At 47.4% G+C, this 21,205-nt stretch overlaps 1 protein-coding gene across 2 annotated transcripts in view; it reads left to right on the plus strand.

Annotated features, from left to right (window-relative positions):
- Positions 1 to 416: 416 nt before the first annotated feature.
- Cog2 (component of oligomeric golgi complex 2) overlaps positions 417 to 21,205 on the plus strand; it is a 30,107-nt gene continuing 9,318 nt past the window's right edge. Inside the window, exons 1-10 of one of the 2 annotated variants that reach the window (XM_031341790.1) lie at positions 417 to 599; positions 5,194 to 5,355; positions 6,703 to 6,768; positions 8,759 to 8,839; positions 9,674 to 9,777; positions 12,070 to 12,178; positions 12,848 to 13,027; positions 14,908 to 15,032; positions 16,287 to 16,413; positions 19,872 to 20,011. In XM_031341790.1, coding sequence (XP_031197650.1) covers positions 528 to 599; positions 5,194 to 5,355; positions 6,703 to 6,768; positions 8,759 to 8,839; positions 9,674 to 9,777; positions 12,070 to 12,178; positions 12,848 to 13,027; positions 14,908 to 15,032; positions 16,287 to 16,413; positions 19,872 to 20,011 — 1,166 coding nt within the window. In that variant the 5' untranslated portion in view covers positions 417 to 527. The remainder of the gene's footprint in view (positions 600 to 5,193; positions 5,356 to 6,702; positions 6,769 to 8,758; positions 8,840 to 9,673; positions 9,778 to 12,069; positions 12,179 to 12,847; positions 13,028 to 14,907; positions 15,033 to 16,286; positions 16,414 to 19,871; positions 20,012 to 21,205) is intronic. The other variant, XM_031341791.1, reaches the window with a different exon arrangement.

A 21,205-nucleotide genomic window follows, 5' to 3' on the forward strand; every position in this document is an offset into this window, starting at 1 on the left:
TTAGGGACATGTCCACTTCATGTATCCTTTCCACTCTCTCTCTAAGAAGGCCTGACCATCCAGCGCTGGCTCAGGGGATAGGGTCTCCGAATTTACCCCAACATTCAGTTAGAGGGATGGTTTCCTGTTTGGGCTAAACTGAAATGCAAAGGGATCACCTTCCGCTGACCATCTTTAAAGGCAGTGACGTTTTCTTCTCGGAGGCGGCCGCTCTGGGACTCTCCCCAGGAGAAAAGAACAAGGCTGTCCTGGTTCTTCACTTTTCTCCCGGGCCAGCTGCCTCGGTGCGTGCGCGAGGCTGCAGTACCACGCTCGGCTACCGGAGGCAGTAGCGCCAGGCTGCGAGCATCGGGTGCCAGCGCGCCGCTCTTATCGCCGACAGTGCGCAGCCGCCCGCGACGCTCGTCTATTGGCTGCCGCCCGCCGCCGCCGTACTGGCGGAACCGGAAGTGGAGTTGGGACGGTGGGGGTGGGCTGGGCTGCCGCGTCCCCTGAGGTCTTGGCGTTGAGGGGCGGCGGCCGGTGTGATGGAGAAACGCAGGATGAACCTGCCCACCGGGCCGGACACGCTATGCTTCGATAAGGACGAGTTCATGAAGGTGAGGGCACCCGGCAGACCAGCCGCCGAGTTGATCCGACGCTGAGGCCCTGCGGTTCCCAGAGGCTCCGGCGGGTGTCAGGGACGCGGGATGGAAGGTGGCGGGGGTGTCCGGGCTGAAATCGCTCTGACATTAAGAAGTGGGAGCCTGACAGCCTCGTCACCCTGCAGCCCAACAGCAACTCTGCTTACAAATCCAAACCGAAAACACTTCGCTGATAGCGTTTCACCAAGAAGGCACAACCTCCGAACGGCGCAGTCTTTGAGCCGCAACTGAAGGAGCTTGGCCTGTTGCACCTTTCCGCTATTGTCACTTAAAACAACCCCAAAACATGATTACACCTAGTTTCTTTCTTGAGACGGGGGAGGGGAGGTGTTGTTGAGTTGTAGCCCGGGCAGGTCTCGATCCTCCTCTCAAGCCTCCCTAGGGCTGAGATGACAAATCTGAGCCAGAAGTGTGCCATTTAACAGTTGAGATTTGAGGGACCATTTCAAAGCTGGTTCCTAGGTTAGGAAGTAAGAAATTCTATCTCGGCCGGGCAGTGGTGGCGCACGCCTTTAATCCCAGCACTTGGGAGGCAGAGGCAGGCGGATTTCTGAGTTCGAGGCCAGCCTGGTCTACAGAGTGAGTTCCAGGACAGCCAGGGCTACACAGAGAAACCCTGTCTCGAAAGTACAAAAAAAATCTCTTTGGCACATAAAATATTAAGCAAATGAGTGTAACTCTTACAGGATAGTGTTTGTGTTGTGTGTTTTCATGTACACCCTGCTCCCCTTTCACATGGTAATTTTTCCCTCTGACTTAACTGGCCGATCTCTGTTTAGGCATTTGCATTTAGTTGGCATGACCAAAGAAAGCATTGAGGTTTTGGTGTTTGGTTTTAATTTATATGTGTCTTCCTTACTGTGCCCATAAAGGTTTTCATGTGTGAGAGACTTTTCTAGAGCCAGGGATGAAGTACTCTTATGGGTACGTGTGTCTGCCTTTCTGAGTTTATGGGCACGGTGTATGCAGAAGCCCTCAGAGGCCAGAAGACTGTCGGATTCCCCAGAACTGGAATTACAGGTGCTTTGTGAGCTGCCATGTGGGTGCTGGGAGCCAAACTCTGGCCCTCCATAAGAGTAGTAATCACTCTTAACTGCTAAGCCATCTCCAGCCTCAATAAATGAGTTAAAATGGGATGCTTGAAAGAATGATTCAGAAAGCTCCTGTTCTACCCCGGCCTTGGAAAGAGGTTAAAAAGAGCCAAAGGTACATGACAGGGACAGCAGTCTGGAGGGGGAAAGCTTGCCCAGGGACCATGGTCTGTTTGACTTGAGATGAGAAAACTTACTGTGTTCACCGTTTAACTCGGGCCTCCTGCAGGTCTAGTGCCAGCAGCCTTTCTGCGATATTGCCTCAGGGTTGAGTATTGTCTGTGTCTTTCTCACTCACACTGATGTGATGCCTCCGTTAAATGCAGTGTCTGAGAGTAGATGACGCAAACCGCGAGAGTGTAGTGGAAACAACATGATCAAACTGGAGATAGAATGGCCGGGCTGCCCCTTGCTTTTTCATGCCGTCTGCTCTCTGAGTATGCCACAAAGTTCAAAGTTTGTGGTTCTGCTGATGTGACTTGTAAACGACATGGAACAGCCATTGTGTGTAATGTTGGTTTTTCCAGGTGGAGCCAGAAATTAAGGTCCTTTATTATTTATGCTTCCTTCAAAGAAACATTTTATGAGTTAGTTTGGTGACAGAAAGGGCAGGAGGATTGCCTGTTATCCAAATTGTATGTATACATTTGTATTGTATTCAACATATTTTTCAGTAGCATAGATTTTTGTTTTTTACAAGATTAGGATATCAGATACACATTGGGAGAGTTGAGACTATGTGGATTGCAGTCATTTGATTAGAAACATGTTATCTTGCCAAGATGATGTCAGCCTGCTGAGCAGTGGCAGCAGATGTTTGCTCACTCATTGAGCACCCTACTGTGTACCAACTACAAGTCTAGAATTGAGGAGATGGGGCAGAAAGGTGTGACTTGGTTGTTGAGCGTGAGAAAGCATGTGCAGGTTCAGAGACTGTGCTTGGTCTGTGGTGGTTGGAGTGTGGAGGAATGTCAGGATCCAAACCAGAAATGTAGGTGGGATGGGATAGGAACTGACGTGCCCCGAGCATCATAGGAGGGATTGTGTTTCACCCAGTTCCATCATGAAGTGGTGTCACCCTTGAATGGGAGCTTACAGGATTTTATCATTGTATTAGAAGGAGGAGCTGGTGAAGGAGATTGCTGTCTAGCCAATGAAGCAGGATAGTAGGTGTTGGTAGTAGAAGGCAATATTGCTGACAAAGGTCAGACTGTGTGCTTGGGCACACTGACATGACATCCTTCCTGTCTGTCAGCCAGCATGTGACGTCATTCCTGTTCACGAAACACAGAGCATCCTCACCTTGTTGATGACAGCCTCAGTCCCACATCTGTGGGCTCCCTCCTGGTGGCTGCTGTGGCCTGACCCTCTCCTGTGCTGTCAGCTGCACTGAGACTTCGAGCCTCTACATTCACAGGCTCACAAGCTTGATGATTATCCCTTCTTTTTCTCTTTCCATGACACACATACCCAAGTCCCACTCTGTTCTCTGTTACGCCTTCCCACTGGCTTTCTGCTGTCCTGGTTCTAGTCTTCTCTCTTCTCTATGTGTTAATCCCTATTGCTCACAGTTTCTGGCTGGAGAGTTGTTATTACTGTCTCGCTGTGTTCTGTTCTCAGTCCTAGGACCAAATACCTGACAGAAAGCAACTCAGAGAAGTGTTTGTTTCAGCTTACAGTTTGAGGGGTTACAGCCAGACCACCATGGCAGAAAGGAACGGTGGCAGAGCTTAAGGTCGCTAGTTGGTCACTTCGCACCTGCAGCTAGGGAGCAGAAAGTAATGGATGCTAATGCTGAGCTCACTCTGTAGAGACACCCTCACAGAGATGCCCCGAGATTTGTCTCCACTGTGACTCTCATCCTGTCCAGCTGACAGGATCAACTGTCGCACTCATCTTCCCTGGTGACACCACAGCAGGGCATCCCTACCCCTCCACCCCCTCACAGCATTGGCAGTCACCTAGCACCCCTTTTGCTTGACATGCAGACCGGAAGCTCTTTTCCTTTGCTCTCTTTTTCTTCTTCTTTTTAAACAATAATTTGCTGTTTAGCCCAAGCTGGCCTTGAACTCTTGATCCTGCTACCTTAGTGAACTAAGTTACTACTGATTTTTAGCCTTTTGTCTACGTACGAGGCTAGAACCAAGCTACTTAGAATATCTTTGATTCTACATCAAGTAGCTGTGCCGTGACAACAAGCAACCCTAAATAAAAGTCACTTGGAATAAGACACTTAGTTCCCTTGTCAGATGTCTTGTCCAAGGTCATATACCTGCTAATACTCTGCTGGGTTGTGGTCCATGCTCTCCCACAGCCTCTGGCTATGGCTGCAGAAGGAGACGCGGATAGCTTTTCTGTAGGTGGCTGCGGTGCTTTGGTTTGGAGGAAGTCTTTTTGTCTAGATGGTCGTGGTATTTGGTTGGCTGACTGCCATGTTAACTGGTACCTGAAGAAGTGGTGTGTGCAGACCTTAGTGTTTTAGTTTGAGATATTGAGTACCCATATGTTCTTTGCTGCCATGACTCTGAAGTCACTCTGCCAGCTCCAGTTTGGTATGGTCTCTTCTGTGTTCACTTTGTTTCTCTCGGTGGCAGGAGAACCTGTGGACACTCGCAAAGGCTCTGCTGCAGACTCTTCTGGATTTGTGGTTTTCCCACCCCTGTCCTGCTGGGTTTACCCTTACGTGACCCAGTAAAATTGGTCTTAGCAAATTGCCTGTTTCCAGTCTTTCCAAAGCTCGGCTTTATGTCTCAGGAAAATGACCACCTCTTTTCAGCCAAACTCTTGATTTGTACACCGTTAATGGAATTATGCCATCATAGCAATGCGTTCTGGGCCTTACACTAGCTGAAGCAGGTCCACTAGTAAGATGCTCGCTCAGTCACAGGTGAAATAGATGGTAATCTGCTAGCTGTAGTTGCATCAGCCTACCAGGAGCTTCTGATACTGGGAGGAGAAGCTAAGAGCCTGGTGGCCTGAGAGACCACAATGGGAAGTGCTGGGCTCCTTGCCAGTTCCATGGAAGCCCAGGCTGTGGACACTCAAGTGCAAGCTCAGTGTTACAAAATACACCAGAGCTGTGTTGTTTTCTGGGAGAAGCATTAGGTGCATGTGTGCAGGTGTGCATGTGAACCACAGTGTCAAGTGTATATCTTGTAAAGCACGAAGATTTCGTTTTCTTTTTTCTTTCTGGGTTTCATAGTCTATTGGCTTGAAATGTTTAGACTGAATGTCTAATACTTTTAAAGTTCAGGGAAGAAAGCTGTTTCAGTTTTTAGAAGAGCCTTAACTGAATTGTGTCAATTTAGAAACTTAAGTTCCCTGTAGAATGAGATCACAAGGAGACCGCCCTTGGCCTTTGTGGGCACCTGTGTGAGAGTGACAGACCTCATGAGTGGTACACTGTCCCCTCCTCCTGTCTTCATGTGTCATTAACTTGGCTTTCCTGCTCATTCCAGGAGGATTTCGATGTGGATCATTTTGTGTCTGACTGCAGGAAGCGGGTGCAGCTGGAGGAGCTGAGGGATGACCTGGAGCTGTATTACAAGCTGCTGAAGACGGCCATGGTGGAGCTCATCAACAAGGACTACGCGGACTTTGTCAACCTCTCAACAAACCTGGTGAGCGTCCTCCACTTCCCTGTCAGTGATGCAGCACATAGGTCCTCTTTCCTGTGGGCTGGTTCTTAAAAGTGCAGCATTGTAGAAACCATATAGTTTCAGGGTTCACTCAGTAATGTCAGTCAGTCACCGAAGAACTGAGCTTGTGTAGCACTTTTGATTTTAGTTCTTGCTCACATAAAACTGTACGGTTTTATGATTCTCTTTGTACTTTTGGCTTTCCTGAAATGGGCTTTTGTGGTTGCTGTTGTTGAGGCAGACTCTCTATAGCCCTGGCACTCTGTGTATACATGTGCTAGTCTGAAACTCAGAGATCCACCTGCCTCTACCTCCCAAGTACTGCAGTAAAGGTGTATGCTACTATACTTGACTTTTGAAACAGGGTCTTAATCTATTGTCCTGGCTGTCCTCAACTTACCGTGTAGCCTAGGCTGGTCACAGACTTCCACAAAGTTTTCTCTTGTCTCTGTCTCTGGAGTGCTGGGTTATAGGTGTGCATTACCATGCTCAGTGTGGCTTGATTATTCTTGAGTTAGTGTTGGGTGTTAGTTGTGAGCATGGTAAAGGGAGGGGCAGCAAGGGGCCATCTTTGTTGGGTGCTGACAGGTTTGCAAGAGGTCCCATTGGTTAGGTTATTGTGCCAGAGCACATGACAGCCACTCTTGGGGAGAGCCTACTCACTTGAATGACACACGTGCAATGCCAGCAGGGAGCAGCAGCAGTGATCTGCAGGAGGCTGGCCTTCATGAACATGTGGAGCATGCCAGGGACTGGTCAGAGTAGCATGGGAACACTTGATTTTAATACTCTCAAAGAGTTCTTTTTTTCCTTTTTTTAAAGACTTACTCGTATTTTATTTTGCTTTTAAGTGTTTGTCCTAAGAAATATAGAAAGCACAACCTCTAGGAATCTTAAGAAACATGAAAATGAATGCACTGTGTTTGCTTTGTGAATGTACTGCAGTTATTAAGGTGACTGTTCCAATAGATTTAGAAACTCAAAGATTATTTCCCTATGTATAATTTGGATTTTCCCCAAGAGTTATCGGATTTAGGTGAGATGCTCTTTATTAGACTCTGGCACCAGCCAATTGGAAACCATCATGTTCAGATGATAGTCAGTACACTTGCTGTGGACTTAGCAGTGAGCACTCGTCCTCAGCTCACCCCAATATCACAAAACCCTGAATCTTCCAAAGATGCTTATATGTAATGAGGCTTTTATGTGACTTCCTTCTTCTCATGGTCTTCATGGGTAGCCACACTCTGCCAAAAGTGGCCATGGGCACTTAGATTGTTACACTGGATTAGGACTGATGATTTTGAGCTGTCATGATTTTGCCTCTAGGTTGGCATGGACAGAGCCCTCAACCAACTTTCTGTGCCTTTGGGACAATTACGAGAAGAGGTTCTGGTAAGTTCCCCAGCTGTTACTCAGTGGTTTATTATGAAGCACAGTGCTCCCTCCCATCTGCTTAGGAATCCGAGATCCTAGTCTGTCTGTTGGTTTTAGTGGTCAGTAGTTTTAGTTTTCATCTCAAACGTTGCAGATAAATGATTCTCTGTTTTAGCATGTGATATTTCTGTCTGCAACATGACTAAGGGCAGAGTCTTCAAGTACATGGCTTTAAAGTGGCTGGAGGAGGGTTGAAGACTCAGCCTGTTAGTGACCAGCCACCTGGCTGGAACTGGCTTGTATCCTAAGTATCTATTATTTTATAAGTATTTTACCAGGTGATAAATGATGTGTGATTAGGGTTCTGGCCCACAAGGTTCTTTAAACCCCAAGCAACTGAAGGAGGACACCAATTTAACAGAATAACCTACACACAAGAATTTAAATGTTTCTCTGATGTGGCACAAGAAAGCCACCGGGGGTTGACTTCTGAGTGAGTGTTACAGTGGAGGTTGGGGTCATCCCATCCTTTGTCTGCTTGTTCCTCCCACAGTCTCAGGTCCCCTGACTGCCAGGCCCTTTGGTACTGTGAGGTTTTCACATGCTTGGTGCTCAGTCCCAAGGTGGCCTGTGTGTGTCACCATGGTCATGAGAAGCCTTAGACCATGTCTGAACATGTGACACGTGCGCACAGTGGTGGGAAAATGGTGCCCGTGTCAGGCGTCCTCCAGAGGGAAGGAAGGAGGGAGGCTGCAGTGCCCTGAGCTTGGCTTGGAGCTCACGAGGAGCTCTGCTGCTGAGCTGCTGCTTGGTTTTCCTGAAGCTCTTCTGAGTTACTCTCCACAGAGTGAAAGCGACTGATTGTGTGGTCCACTGCTGGGCTCCACATTCCTGTGACTGCCTGGAGCTCCCACAGCCCCGTCTCTCAGCTTTCTATGGACTCTGCCAGCATCCAGCTCTCATGCCAGCTCATTCTCTGTTCTTCCTTCCCTCTGTCCCACTGTCTGCCTTGCCACCACATCCTAGACACATCAGCCAGACTGCTGGGTTTGCTTCTCAACCCTGAAGCTGGCCTTTGAGATCCTGAGATGGGGAATTGTTGTTTGCCTTGTTAGTAGCCATTACTGTAGTACTTTGTAACATTGAGAGAATTTACTTTTCTGTAGAAAGTGTGATTTCCCCACTTACCCTAGTTTTCATCACCTTCATTCATGACTATTTCCCAGTTGGCCTAATTCAGTAGCTCCTGGATACACTGGTGTTTCTGTTCTTCTGGCTTCTTGGTCTGAACTTCCCCATTCTTACCATGCTTTTTCCATATTGCTTGAGTAGATTCTAGTCTGCAGAAGCCAACACCGCTCCCTGACCCCTAATTTTTCCTTCTCTTCAAAGGGAAGCCTGCAAAAGCCAGGCTATGCCTCTCCCACTGGGAGTGGGGCTGTCCCCATTCTCTCTGACCTTCTAAGGATCTTTCCCGAGTGTGTTTGCAGACCTGCAAGGTCTCCACCATATTGCACCCTCTTTCAATCACAGATGCTTCCAAACACAGGCTTTGATTGTCCTTCCTCCACTGCGGCTGACTGTGGTGTCACTTGTATGTTACTTCTTCGGCAGTTAGTCTGCTGTGACCTTGGCTTTGTGTTTCATTGTGCCTCCATATCTTAGGTACCTTACAGGGATTCATTCCATCTCATGTTTTGTAACTTTGTTGATATCTGAATATTGGCCTGGGTATACTAAGGCTTACAAAATAGAATTGAGCCGAGCGGTGGTGGCGCACGCCTTTAATCCCAGCACTTGGGAGGCAGAGGCAGGCGGATTTCTGAGTTCGAGGCCAGCCTGGTCTACAGAGCGAGTTCCAGGACAGCCAAGGCTACACAGAGAAACCCTGTCTCGAAAAACCAAAAAAAAAAAAAAAAAAAAAAAAAAAAAAAAAAAATAGAATTGAGTGTGTCAGTTTTATAATGTTACATTTAATATTTGCCAAATTTTTTTTATTATTCTCAAGAGTCTTAGGTCATCTGTCAGTGAAGGAATTCTGGCAGTAGATGAACGAATGACTAAGCAAGAAGACATTAGGAAGAAAAAGGTACATTATGGTGTCTACCCCAGACCTTGGTTCTGCCTCATGCCTTATCACTGCTGTGGGCCCTGTGGTCTCCTCTCCCTGGGCACTCTACTGAGCAGAATGATGGCATCAGTACTGTGCAGATGGGTCTTCTCATCCCTGGTCTCACTAAGGAGAGAGGATAATGTTAATGCTTTAAGGCAGTGTGTAACATGCCATGAACACCCCACCCCTCCCCCAGGCTGTTCCTGCTCATCAGTCAGGACTTAATGAAATAAGACAGCATTGCAGATGTCCCTGAGTGGTCACTAGCTTAAGTAAATTAGGTAGTAAAAGTGAAGCTTAGCCTAGCATGCCATTTGTCCGCAGCACAGAGGGTACACTTGTGCACTTTGAGAGGTTGGAGCTCAGTGTTTGCCAGCAGCTCGTCCTTCTGGGCATCACCTCACTGAACCTCGTGTCCCCTTTGTCCCGCTTTGGACATTTTGTCAGTAGTAAGTTCATTTATTGACCTGACACTTGAGGATGTAGGTTACCCTGCTTATGTAGTTAAAGACGATGTGTATATTGGAAACTAAAACGTGGAAATGCATTTTAAGAAAATAAATGTAAGGGGTGGCAAGATTGCTATCTTATTTTTTGTCATTTAACTATGATAAAATTTTGAAATTTACTGTAGGAAAGCCAGAATTGAATTCACATCCTTGGGAATTGAGGATTATGTAAAAATATTTAAAATTTATAATGTTGACCTTTGCCTCTCCTTTATTAAAATAAGGAAATGAGGTAATTAAGACTCAGCAACCTGATAAGTGTTTCATTTTGGTTTGCTTTTTGCTTGATGCCGTTTTATAGATGAGTGTGTTGAGACTTATACAAGTTATTCGATCGGTTGAGAAAATTGAAAAAATCTTAAACTCTCAAAGTTCTAAAGATGTGTCTTCACAAGAAGGAAGCAGGTAAGTGTTTTTGCTGAGTACCTCACATCCAGTCTAAAACTTATTTGAGTGGGACTTGTTGCTGGAATCTGAGTCTAGTTTAGTGTTTTCAAAAGTGACTCAGCCAGGTGTGGTGGCACGTGCCTGTGGTGCTCACATTTGGGTGCTGGATGCCATGCTGGGTGGGGGTGGGGGGAGTGGCATTGACTTTGCTCTTCCTGCACTGCAGCACATGGAGACAGTCCTTCCCAGGCTGCTCTCCTGACCCCAACCCCAGCGTCTTTCCTGGACACCTGTTCTCCTGTCCTTCCTGTCATCCCTGCTCAGTCCAGGCACAGTCTCAGAACTCTGCCCATAGCACACACCCTAGGAGGCCTCTGTGACCTTCAAGGGACACTGAACTGTCTGATGCGCATGAGTTCTTCCAGCCTCAGACTGGGATCAATGTGACTCACCGAGGCTCTCCAGCTGCTCCTCAGACAGTGCAGCCATAGAGGAGACATTGACACATGTATTTCTCTTCCCTCTGCCCAAGGCAGAAAAGCTCCACTCATGCCTTTCTCCCTCATCCCAGAGAGCGAGTGCTCTGTCCTTCCCTGCTCTCCAGGGTGAAACAGCTCTTTCCCTTGCCTTCTGTCTCTCATCTCTAGAACTGCCTGCCTGGTGCCAGCTTAGAGTCTTGGAGAAACAGACTCCCACTGTGCATGAGGCTGGCACTACAGGCTGATGCTGTGTCATGACTGCACCTGCCTCTTCTCACTTTCTCCTCCATGCCAGATTTAGGCCTGGCCTCCCACCCTGTCAGTCTATGAATTTAAACCCCTAGGCCTCCTTTTGTGACACAGCTCTCCAGAGTTCCTGGAGCCTGCTGAGGCTCCATGACAGGAGCAGGTCTGAGACTTGAGCCCAGTGTACAGACCCCATCCTTCCTCATGGCTTCTTTCATTCTCACCTCCCCGTGACTGCCCAGATCACTCGAAATGCATAAGACATGGCAAGTTGGTGTGGCACTGTGTAAATGGAAGTAAAAGTTTAAAGTGTGGGGCTTGGTGACATTCCCTCTGTCATCTTAGACACTTAGATCCCTCCTGCTCTAGAAAGTTTCATGCAGTTCTGAATCAGAATGTACAGAAGTTACCACAGAAAGCTTCCCCTGACCTCCACCTCCCTGCTGCAGACACCTAGCAGGAACAAAAGCTGTCAGTTGACTTGAGTCCTTTCCTGTCAGATTGTTGGGTCCCTGGCATCAGGGTCCTGTCCTCATTACCAGTGCCAGTTGCTGGCAGGTTCCCAATAAAGGTGCCAGGTAGTGCCCTAGGGAAGAAGAATAGGTTTCCTGGTAACTACACCTGTGACCTGTGCCTACCTTGTTCTGTGTCACCTCTAGGAGGTTTGCTTAGCTCAGATCAACACTTGTCACTGTCACAGAGGGAAGACAAGGGCATATTAGTGAACAGTTAGGCTGAGAGGTATTTAGACACTAGACATAAGCAATCCAGGCTCCAGAAGAGCTGCAGACACTAAAGACACGAGCATCTTCTGGGCAGCTTTCTCTTCCACGCTGAAGCTCTGATGGTACAGTCCAGGGTCAGGCCGTCCAATGGCCTCACTGTGCTGTTTCCACATGCTCAGCTCTTTTAGTAAACCACTTGTCCCTTGCTGCTCTCCCTCTCCTCAAATGGCGTTGACACTTATAGCATGTGTTAGGGGACTGATGCCCACATTGTATTTTTGTGCCAGATTCTCACTGAATGCCTTCTCTCTAGGACCTGCAGCATACAGCGAGTACTCTTTTAACTATTGGTCACATAACTTTAAGCTATTATTTAAATTGAAAGGTATTTCAGGGGTCATATTTATTGCTACTAGAAGGCCAGCTTCACTAAAATGACAAAACTGCTAAGGGTTTAAGAAGTATCAGAGGTAATTTAGAAACAGGGAGTTACATGGGTAACAAGAAAAGAAGACTGAGGGATCACAGAAGCAGAGACATGCAGTCAGAACAGGGACAGTGAGGGCAATTGGGAGCTGGCCTTGGAGAGAGGTGCTAGGACATGGCACCTGTGAACCTGGCAGCCCTGAAGCACAAAGCCTAGCAGCACCAGTCACGCGCACTTTAGCACTGGCCCAGCCCACTGCAGCTGGAATGATGTGGGCATGCCGATCGGGAGGAGACAGATGGCACAAAGATTGATTTTGATCTTATGGCAAGGTGGCCACTGTCTCAAAGCTGAATTCATATGGCCAGTCAGCTGCCATGTTCTCTGAGAAGTCAACACCTTTGCAGCTATATTCTCTACTTGTCTCTCCTAGCCCACTCTTGACTGGACAGGTTTTGGAGAGAATTGCCACAGAATTTAACCAGCTCCAGTTTCATGCTGTGCAAAGCAAGGGCATGCCCCTTTTGGACAAAGTGAGACCTGTAAGTGTGGATGGGGCTGGGCTATGGGTTGCAGAAAATCTTAGTCTGGTTTTATCTAGCAGCATGCCTGGCACTGATTTGGAGTTACAGGATGTTGACCCCAGGCTTGGGTTTTGGCTTTAAGACTTCTATTTTCCAAGTGTCAATCCCTACAGATTTTGTGAAAAGACTAAGTCACATGCTCCACTTTGTAGGGGTAGCACTCTAAATCTGATGCCAGATGGCACAGTTAACATTGAATTTTCCCAAAGACCTAGACTGAGCTTTTTTCTTTTAAAAAACCATTTAGCGTGGGTGTGGGTATGGGTGTGCTGCTTGTATGTGTGCAGATGTCCACAGAGTCCAGAAGAAGGTTTTAAGTCTCCTGGAACTGAAGTTAGAGGTGGGTGTAAGTCATGCAGTGAGGGTACTGGGAGCTGAACTCTTTAAATCTATAATGTCTGTCAGAAACTAATTTATCTCGAAACTTCAGAGAAAAGTGACATTTCTCATTCTTCCAGCCAGTGATCTACTTGGAGAACAGGTCATGGGAGGTGATTGGCTGTTACCCTAGGCGGGGTTCCCCCTTAAATGTCCACATGCTGCCTTCCGTGAGGTTACGCATCAATGTGTGTACAGCCCTTTGGAGTTTGGGAGCCACTGAGTGTGAGCTTTCTGATGTTCCCACAGCGCATAGCTGGCATCACAGCCATGCTGCAGCAATCTCTGGAAGGCCTCCTGCTGGAAGGTTTGCAGACCTCAGATGTGGACATCATCCGGCACTGCCTGCGTACCTATGCCACCATCGACAAGACTCGGGATGCAGAAGCTCTGGTTGGCCAAGTCCTAGTGAAGCCATATGTCAATGAGGTCCGTGCTGCTGGTGTAAGGAGTAGTGCTGGGTACACCAGAGATTCAAGGAGCTGTGTCTGCTTGCATGCAGGAGAGGGTCCTGCTCATAGTTAGCAACTGGAACTGAGGACATTCTGATGGACATTCATGATGCAGCTTGGATATGTCTTCAGTTCTGCTGTTAATCCCACCCAGAAAGAAGGCATGGGTCAAAACATTTTAGCTCTGTTAACGTGGTGAGCTATACCCAATTAAGTCACTAGAAAACAATTTAACCATTGGTCCTGTTGGTGGACTAGACTAAGAGAACAGCTGGTACAGTACTGGCAGGGTCCAGAGAAGTGAGGCATGCAAAGGATGGGTATAACAATCACCCACTGCTCTTCAGGGAACAAATGACATTGGTCCAGGCTTGAGAAACGGGGCAGAATCATGGGGCTGGGAAGTGGGGATGTTCAGAGATAAAGGACTTGACCTGTTGGATCAGCTATCGGTAGGGGATTGTGTGTTCTGCTGGGAACTGTCAACACCTGTGATGGCAGAGGGCTGGCCTGTCCTCCAGCCTGCCATGTACACATTTGTCATTAAGTACAGAGATTAATTTTAATCCTGGGCAACCTTAGAACTGCTAAAATGAGTTTTCAGTTTCCCATGTTCTTACCTTGTTACACTCTGTAGCTGTCTGTGGAAGGAAGAGAACAAACTGTGCTGGCATTTGTCAGTAAGTGGGCATTTTACAGATACAAGCCTGAGTGTTTCACTCGACTGAGTCTGGAGTGATAACGTAAAAAAGCATTTGGAGTTTGTGGTATACTGAGTACAGTAGTTTGCTTTCTGTTGCTAAGGTGAAACACCATTCAGAATTAACTTAAGAAAGAAAGAATTGTTTTAACATACAGTTCCAGGGGAACAGAAATGGTAAAGGCAGAGAGGGCAGTGCATGCTGGCAAGAGCAGGAATAAGAGATAGCGTACGGCTGTAACCTTCAACAGATGCCCACAGTGAAGTACGTCCTCTACAAGGCTCTGCCTCTGAGAACCGAGCACTCAGATATGAACCTGTGGGCAGCATTTCTCATTTACAGATACCATTGAGTAACGTGTAGCCTCCTGTCTTTTAAAACTTAATGGATTTTTGTTATATTATAATTTGAGTTTCAATCTTATAACCAAAATTAAAATATATCCATGAAATACATTTTTATTTATCTGCCTCAGACCTTGTTCTAGGCCCAGTATTGATAGGAGATGCCAGGGTTAGGCTGTGAGGAACTGAAATGGGGCTTTGCTCTGACCTAGGCCTGTCCTGGGGGAAGCAGGTCTTCAGCCTCAGGCCAGTGTCTGCCACCTAGCCTCCTCCTCCCTTCTTCAAGTCAGAGCTATGGGTAAACATAGCCACTGGTTCTGAATGTGACCAGTGTAGTGTTAGTATTTAGAAAATATACAGCCCACCTGCATATGAGGATCCACATCTCTAGTCTACCAGCACTAAGCAGGCAGAGGCAGGCAGACCTCTGTGAGCTTTAGGCCAGCCTGATTTCTTTAGTGAGTTTCAGTCTAGCTACACAGTGAGAGTCTTAAAAAACAAAAACAGGGGCTGGTGAGATGGCTCAGCGGGTAAGAGCACCAATTGCTCTTCCGAAGGTCATGAGTTCAAATCCCAGCAACCACATGATGGCTCACAACCACCCATAATGAGATCTGACGCCCTCTTCTGGTATCTGAAGACAGCTACAGTGTACTTGTAATAAATAAATAATAAATAAATTAAAAAAAAAACCGAAAACAAACAATAACAGCTGAACAGAGAGTGGCCCAAGTGGCCCTCCCACCTCTGTAGTATCTAGTTCATGGTTTCCTTTTAAATGCCATTGTTAAATAGTTTTCATTTGTCTGTAGGTGATTGTTGAGCAGTTTGTTGAGTCTCACCCCAGTGGCCTTCAGCTCATGTACAACAAGCTTTTGGAATTCGTCCCTCAGCACTGCCGCCTTCTCCGGGAAGTCACAGGAGGAGCTGTGTCAAGGTAGGGAACGGCCTCAGCCTGAGCTGCACCCCAGGGCTGGCTCATGAGCAGGTCTCAGCTCAAGTGCAGGATGAAGCCAAGGCCCAAGCTGCCTCTGGATGGAGCCTCCATTCCCCTCCATGTCCCTTTTCTTAGCTGCCTTCCTCCCAAGTCCAGTTTAAACTGGGAGTGTGTTCTTTTCATGGCCCACATCCCATTCTGTAACCAGAGCAGTTTTCTGGTTTTGTGGTGCTGAGCTTAACCTCAGGGCTATGTCCATGGCAGCCATAGCTCCTACCTACCATCCAGCTGACCCCAGTGTCCACAGTTCACCTCGGACTGCCCTCAGTTCTTCTCCCTTTGGTCAGTTTCCCTTCGTCAATAGATACTGGTTTGTTTAACCATTGCCATCTGACCATTCTATGACCTGGGAGGACCCTGAGCAAGCTCCAGACTCCAGGCTTCTTGACAGCCATATACTTTCTCAGACCAGCATACTGAGCGTTCTCCCAGTTGTCAGACTTTCAAAGTGCTCGTGGGCATGAGGCAGCCTCCTTGGCACAGTGGAGGAGGCCTTAGCTGTCTGGTCCCGCACTGCCAGCTGACCTCTATCATATAGAACCCTCTTTGTGAGCTTGAGTGTGTGCTCTGAACTCGGTGCCAAGTTTTCAAATGAGAAATCCAGCACCTAGTGTAGGACATTCAGCAGAAAGCACACAGACTAACTTAGTGTCATCTCATATTGGGATTGTGACCAAAATTTTACATGAAGTGTAGTAGAATTTCAGAGCTGAATCCTCTTAAGCATGAGAAACACAGTTAAGTTAATGAGCCTCCATACCTTATCGTGAGCTTCTTGAATGCAAGGGTTACTTTCCTATGGTCTAAGCCTGCTGGTTTTGATACCAAGTCTTATTTTGTGGACCAGGCTGGCCTTGAGTTTAGAACTCTTCTATCTCAGCCTCCTGAGTGCTGAGAGAGCTGACCTCTGCCACTATTAGCTTACAGCTGCTGTTTCCCTAGCTAAGAGTCTGGGTGGTGGCCTGTGAGTAGGAGAGTTATATCTGACAGGGTTGGGGAAGTGTGGAAGAAGGGTGGGTGAGGGTATCAGGGTCAATGTAACACGGAGACCCAGAAGTGAAATCAAAATAATCCACACAGAAAATATGGTCTTCAAAACAGTTCAAGTGAGATGAGGCTGAGGCTCTCTGAGTAAACACAGTGCAGAAAGTACAAGTTGGGCGAACTGACCGATCCTGTCTCCTTGTCCCACAGTGAGAAAGGCACTATCGTTCCTGGCTATGATTTCTTGGTGAATTCTGTGTGGCCAGAAATAGTTCGAGGACTAGAGGAAAAGCTACCTTCGCTCTTCAACCCTGGGGACCCTGACGCCTTTCACCAGGTAATGGCTTGTCATTTGAAAAATACCCTGTGCCTTAGGAAAGTCACAGTTTGATTGACGTAGTTTCAGGCTACTAAAGGGCAAAACTGTGATTGTTGACGGAGTGTTTTTATTGGATACACACTGCTTCTCTCAAGTGTGGATATGATACTTGGAGGAATGAGAATGCTCTTATTTTATCTTAAAATTGTATTTCTACTTATGTGTATGTGTGAAGAGATTGGTCTGTGTACTTGAGTGCAGTTTACAGAAGAAAGCATCAGACCCCCCCCAGAGCTGGAGTAACAGTAGATTGTCAGCCTCATGACATGTGTGCTGGGAACCAAACTCAGGCCCTCTACAAGAACCATATGCAGGGACTGGAGAGATGGCTCGGTGGCTAAGAACACTTCTGCTCTTCCAGAGAACAAGGATTAGGTTCCCAGCACCCACATAGTGACTTACAACTGCTTATAGCTCCAGTCCCAGGGACTCTGAAGCCTCTTTCTCAGGCACCAGACATGCAAGTGGCACAGACACACATATGGGCAAAACATCCATGCCCATTAAAAAAAGATGAAGAAGCCGGGCGGTGGTGGCACACGCCTTTAATCCCAGCTCTTGGAGGCAGAGGCAGGCGGATTTCTGAGTTTGAGGCCAGCCTGGTCTACAGAGTGAGTTCCAGGACAGCCAGGACTATACAGAGAAATCCTGTCTTGAAAAAAACAAAAACAAAAACAAAAACAAAAACAAAAAAAAAGAAGAGTTAACTGCTGAGCTGTCTTTCCAAGTCACATTCCCATCTTAGATTTTGGTCATAATTCAGTCTTGAGGCCGTGTGTATAGATATACACAACACTCTCTGCACTCCTTTAGAAAGTCTTAAGACTTCACAAAACCAGTATTCGTGAATTGTTTTTCATGAGACTTCAGCTGTGGGCCTAGTAGGAGCTCCTGGTGTGGGAAAGCATGAGAACCTGAGCTCTGATTCCCAGCACCTCCCATGCGTGTGGTGTGTACTGTAGGGGAAAGGAGCAAGCCGTGAAGATCGCAAGAGCCACACGTGGGCTTGCTGCCCACTGTCGTTGATGGCGCTGTCCAACAGGTGTCTGAGCGTGGCACTGGCTGCCAAGCCCTCTCCGGGCACTTGTTCTGGAGCTTGGTTTGGTGTGCTCTTTCCTCATAAGCAGTATTTATTTTAGTTATGTGGCTTTAAAGGTGTGGTGGGGTGTGCTCTGCTCCTCTCTGTTCCGGTTCACGCCTGTGTTTACCTCCCCTCCCCTTTTTTTCCTCCTTTTCCTGCCCTTTCACAATTTAGGCTTTGGAGGATTTTCTCCTTTACACTGATTTTTTTTCCTTCTACAGAGACAGGTGTGTCCTCCCTCTTCACTCAATAACTTACAGGGAATTCAGGTTCTGTGCCATCCTCCTCGGTACCATGTGAGCTCCTGGTGCCGCTCCCTGCCACTTCCTGTGTGACGTGTTTAAAACAAGGCATTTCCCAGTGTTTGGAGCCCTCACTCTGCAGACACTCCTTCCTGCTGTGGCCTGTTGCTCCTGGGGGATAGCAGCACATTCTTTCTCTTCTTCCTAACTGCAGTCCTTGGAAGGCGCCATAGCAGCAGTTCCCCATCTGGGGGTCGAACGACCCTTTCACAGAGGTCACATGTCAGGCATCCTGCCTATCAGATATTTACACTACGATTCATAATAGCCACATCACATTTATGAAGTAGCAACAAAATAATTTTATGGTTGGGGTCACCACAACCTGAGGAACCCCATTATAGGGGCACAGCATTAGGGAGATTGAAAGCCACTGCTTCACAGTAAGGCTTACTGATAGCACATGTCATGTCTTTATAATAAAATCAATATATATTGTTTGTCTGCACACAATGACCTTGCTTTTCTTTTGGGAAGGTAGTTTGCTAAGAGGTCGAACTCTGAAGTTCGAGTGAAGACAAGTATTTTCATCCATTCTGAAGTGTTCACGTGTTGTCTCCCTAGTTGTTACTTGATTCCTCAGGCTCTTGATCCTCCTCGGCCCCTTTGCTGCTGCTGCACTCCACATGATGCTCGGGACCTTCCTTCCGGGCAGTGACTGTCTCTTTGGTTGTGTCTAAACGGTCTCTCCTGAGTGTTAAGTGCTCGCTGTTAATTACCTTCATGGTCATTTCTATTTTCTTGGTTTTCTAATGTGCTGTTTAGTGTTGGTACTTCCACTGCCTAGAGAGGCACAGGAAGCTTACCTGAGACTTTGGCTCAGACATGAATGGAGTTTGTACCAGAGAAACCCGTTTGTCCACTGTGCTGTTTGTTCTGCGTGTAGAAGATTGAATGATATAGTGACTTGTGTTTTCCATAAGCTGTGTGAGCAGGTTTCATGATTTTAGAAATGGTATGTTTTAGATTGAATGCTGTGCGTGGGATGAAGGAGCAGTGTGGGTGTGAGCCGATCAGGAGTCTTTCTATTTTGCTGTGTTCTTCAGAGACTCATAAGGACCATGGTGGCTCGACAGAGGTTTGGGCTCAAAAGGGTATCTTTCTGAGAGAACCTGAACTCTGAATTCTGGACTGAGCAGGCCTTCTGGCCCAGGGTTAGTGGCTGCATTCTCTGTGAGTCTCTATCACTTCTTTGAAGAAATGCCTCCAGCTTGAAGCCAATGCCACTGATCTTGTGAAAGCGTGGTCCTCTGTACTCCTTCAGCCTTGCTGTTTCCAGAAACAGTTTAGGTGCCTTTGTCTCAGCTCCTTACACCTAGGTCCCCTCCCCCACCCCCCAGAGAATAAGAGGTACCTGGACTAGCTAAAAATATTTAAGATCTGTGGCTTAGTCTCCATTGAAGTTCCTATCTCTGTGACAGGAACTAAGTTCAGGGATTTGGTGACATGGAATTGAGCCCTATCTAACTGAGAAAGTCCAGCAGAGCTTGCAGGGAGCCTGGGACTTAGAGAATGGAGACACCACAGAAGGCAAGTGCAGTTTGCTGTGTTTCCTAGTTGTGTGGGGGAGGAAGGGGAGGTTGTCTTGGTGACAGTACATTTGTTTAGTGTGTCTATCTGTCCTGTCATCTTTCATCCACAGAAATCATACAGTGTCTCCTCCAGTGGGTTTTCTTTCTTCGTTTCCTTTTAAAAGATGTCTTCTGGGAGAGATGAATCTTCTGTCTATGATCTCATATGAAGGTCAGAGCTGCCCTGGAAGCAGAGTGTCTTATTTAGAAAGCCCTGGACTTGCAGTAGAGCACCTGGCTTCATATGAGCTTTTCCCTCCCACCTAGGTAGCAGCACAGATTGCTGTGGTCATGGCTGACGCTCTAATGAAGGGGAAGTTGGAGTTATTAGGAGGCTTCCCTGAGGGCAGTCACTCCTGCCTGATTCTGTGTTGACCCTGCAGTCTTGGCTGCAGTCTTGAGGATGTGCTCCTGACTGTAACTGGCTGATGGAGAAACTCCTACCATTTGTTCTTGTTCTAGAAATACACTGTGAGCATGGACTTTGTGCGGAGGTTTGAACGGCAGTGTGGATCCCAGGCCAGTGTAAAGCGACTTCGAGCACACCCTGCCTATCACAGCTTCAGCAATAAGTGGAACTTGCCTGTTTACTTTCAGATAAGGTCAGTCACTCACCCGATCCTACCCTTCCATAGATGTTCAGTCCCTGGTGGAGAAAGTAAATGCCCACATGACTCAACAGCTTCAGATTAGACAGAGGAATTGAAGTTTCTGGAGTATGCTGCTAGAACGTTTGTGTGAGTGTACAGTTTGCAGTGCCTTCTGCGATGTGAAGGCGTAGGTATCTTCACTCGTCTCCTGTCCCCTCCTCAAAGCTGCATGTCCACAGCACATATGCGCTTCATGCTGTCTGGTACTAAGAGCGGAGGAAAGCGGCCCCCTCTGCGCTGGGCTGCCACAGGAGTCACTGTAAGAGTAGTTTCACTTCCCGCTTACCATGATGCTTAGGAAAGATGTGAGGAGTCTTCCCCCAAACCCAGATGTTAAAGTTAGATGTTTCCTCTCCTGAGTGCCCACCGACAGTGACGTTCTAGTGCATCTGAAGAGTACAGCATGGCTGATCAGGGCTCACTATGGTAGTCAGCAGCTTTGCAAGGTGCTAGGCTCCATAAGGCAGTTGTGCTTGCTGGCTTTCACCTTTCTTTCAGGAACACTGAGTTGTGTTCCTTGGTTCAGCAGCAGGTGTCTCATGCTGTGTGGAGTGCTAGCTGTCAGGGCTCCATGCCCATTGTTTCTGTGAACTGACATAAGCATTCACATAACTTGGGGTCTCATGCCTTTACCTAGTTTGCTAACTAAACCTGGTTTCCTTTCTAGCTTCATGCTCTCTGTTGGGTGCTATGTTCTAGGCCACTGGCAACCATAGCAATGACACGTTCTCACCTTGGGCTTCTTACATGGCTCCACTGTTCCATTGTGGACAGTAAAGCCAGGCCCTCGGCCTCTGCATCAGTCTGCTTCCCTGTGCTTTGTGTAGATTTTGAAAGATGCTATGGGGCTGAGGCACAGTTCTCGAAGCTGGTGTGCACCTCTGCCACCTGTAGCCCTTTCTCTAGTCCTTGCATTGAGCTGCTCCCTCAGGCTCTTGCCATCTCTCTCTCTCTCTGCTTCGTGTTCCTTCTATGCCTTCCCTCTGCTCTTGCCAAGGCCAGGCTGTTGTTGTAGGCTTCCCTGGCACCTGCTCAGCTCATTGCCACAGATGACTCTCAGGTGTCACTAAGATGAACATTAGTCAGGATTCCTCATTACTGAGGGAGTTAGCAAATGGCAAGAATGTGCAGAGGCTGCAGCTTAGA

This window comes from Mastomys coucha, unplaced genomic scaffold (genome assembly GCF_008632895.1).
Source record: "Mastomys coucha isolate ucsf_1 unplaced genomic scaffold, UCSF_Mcou_1 pScaffold22, whole genome shotgun sequence".
Lineage (NCBI taxonomy): Eukaryota > Metazoa > Chordata > Mammalia > Rodentia > Muridae > Mastomys > Mastomys coucha.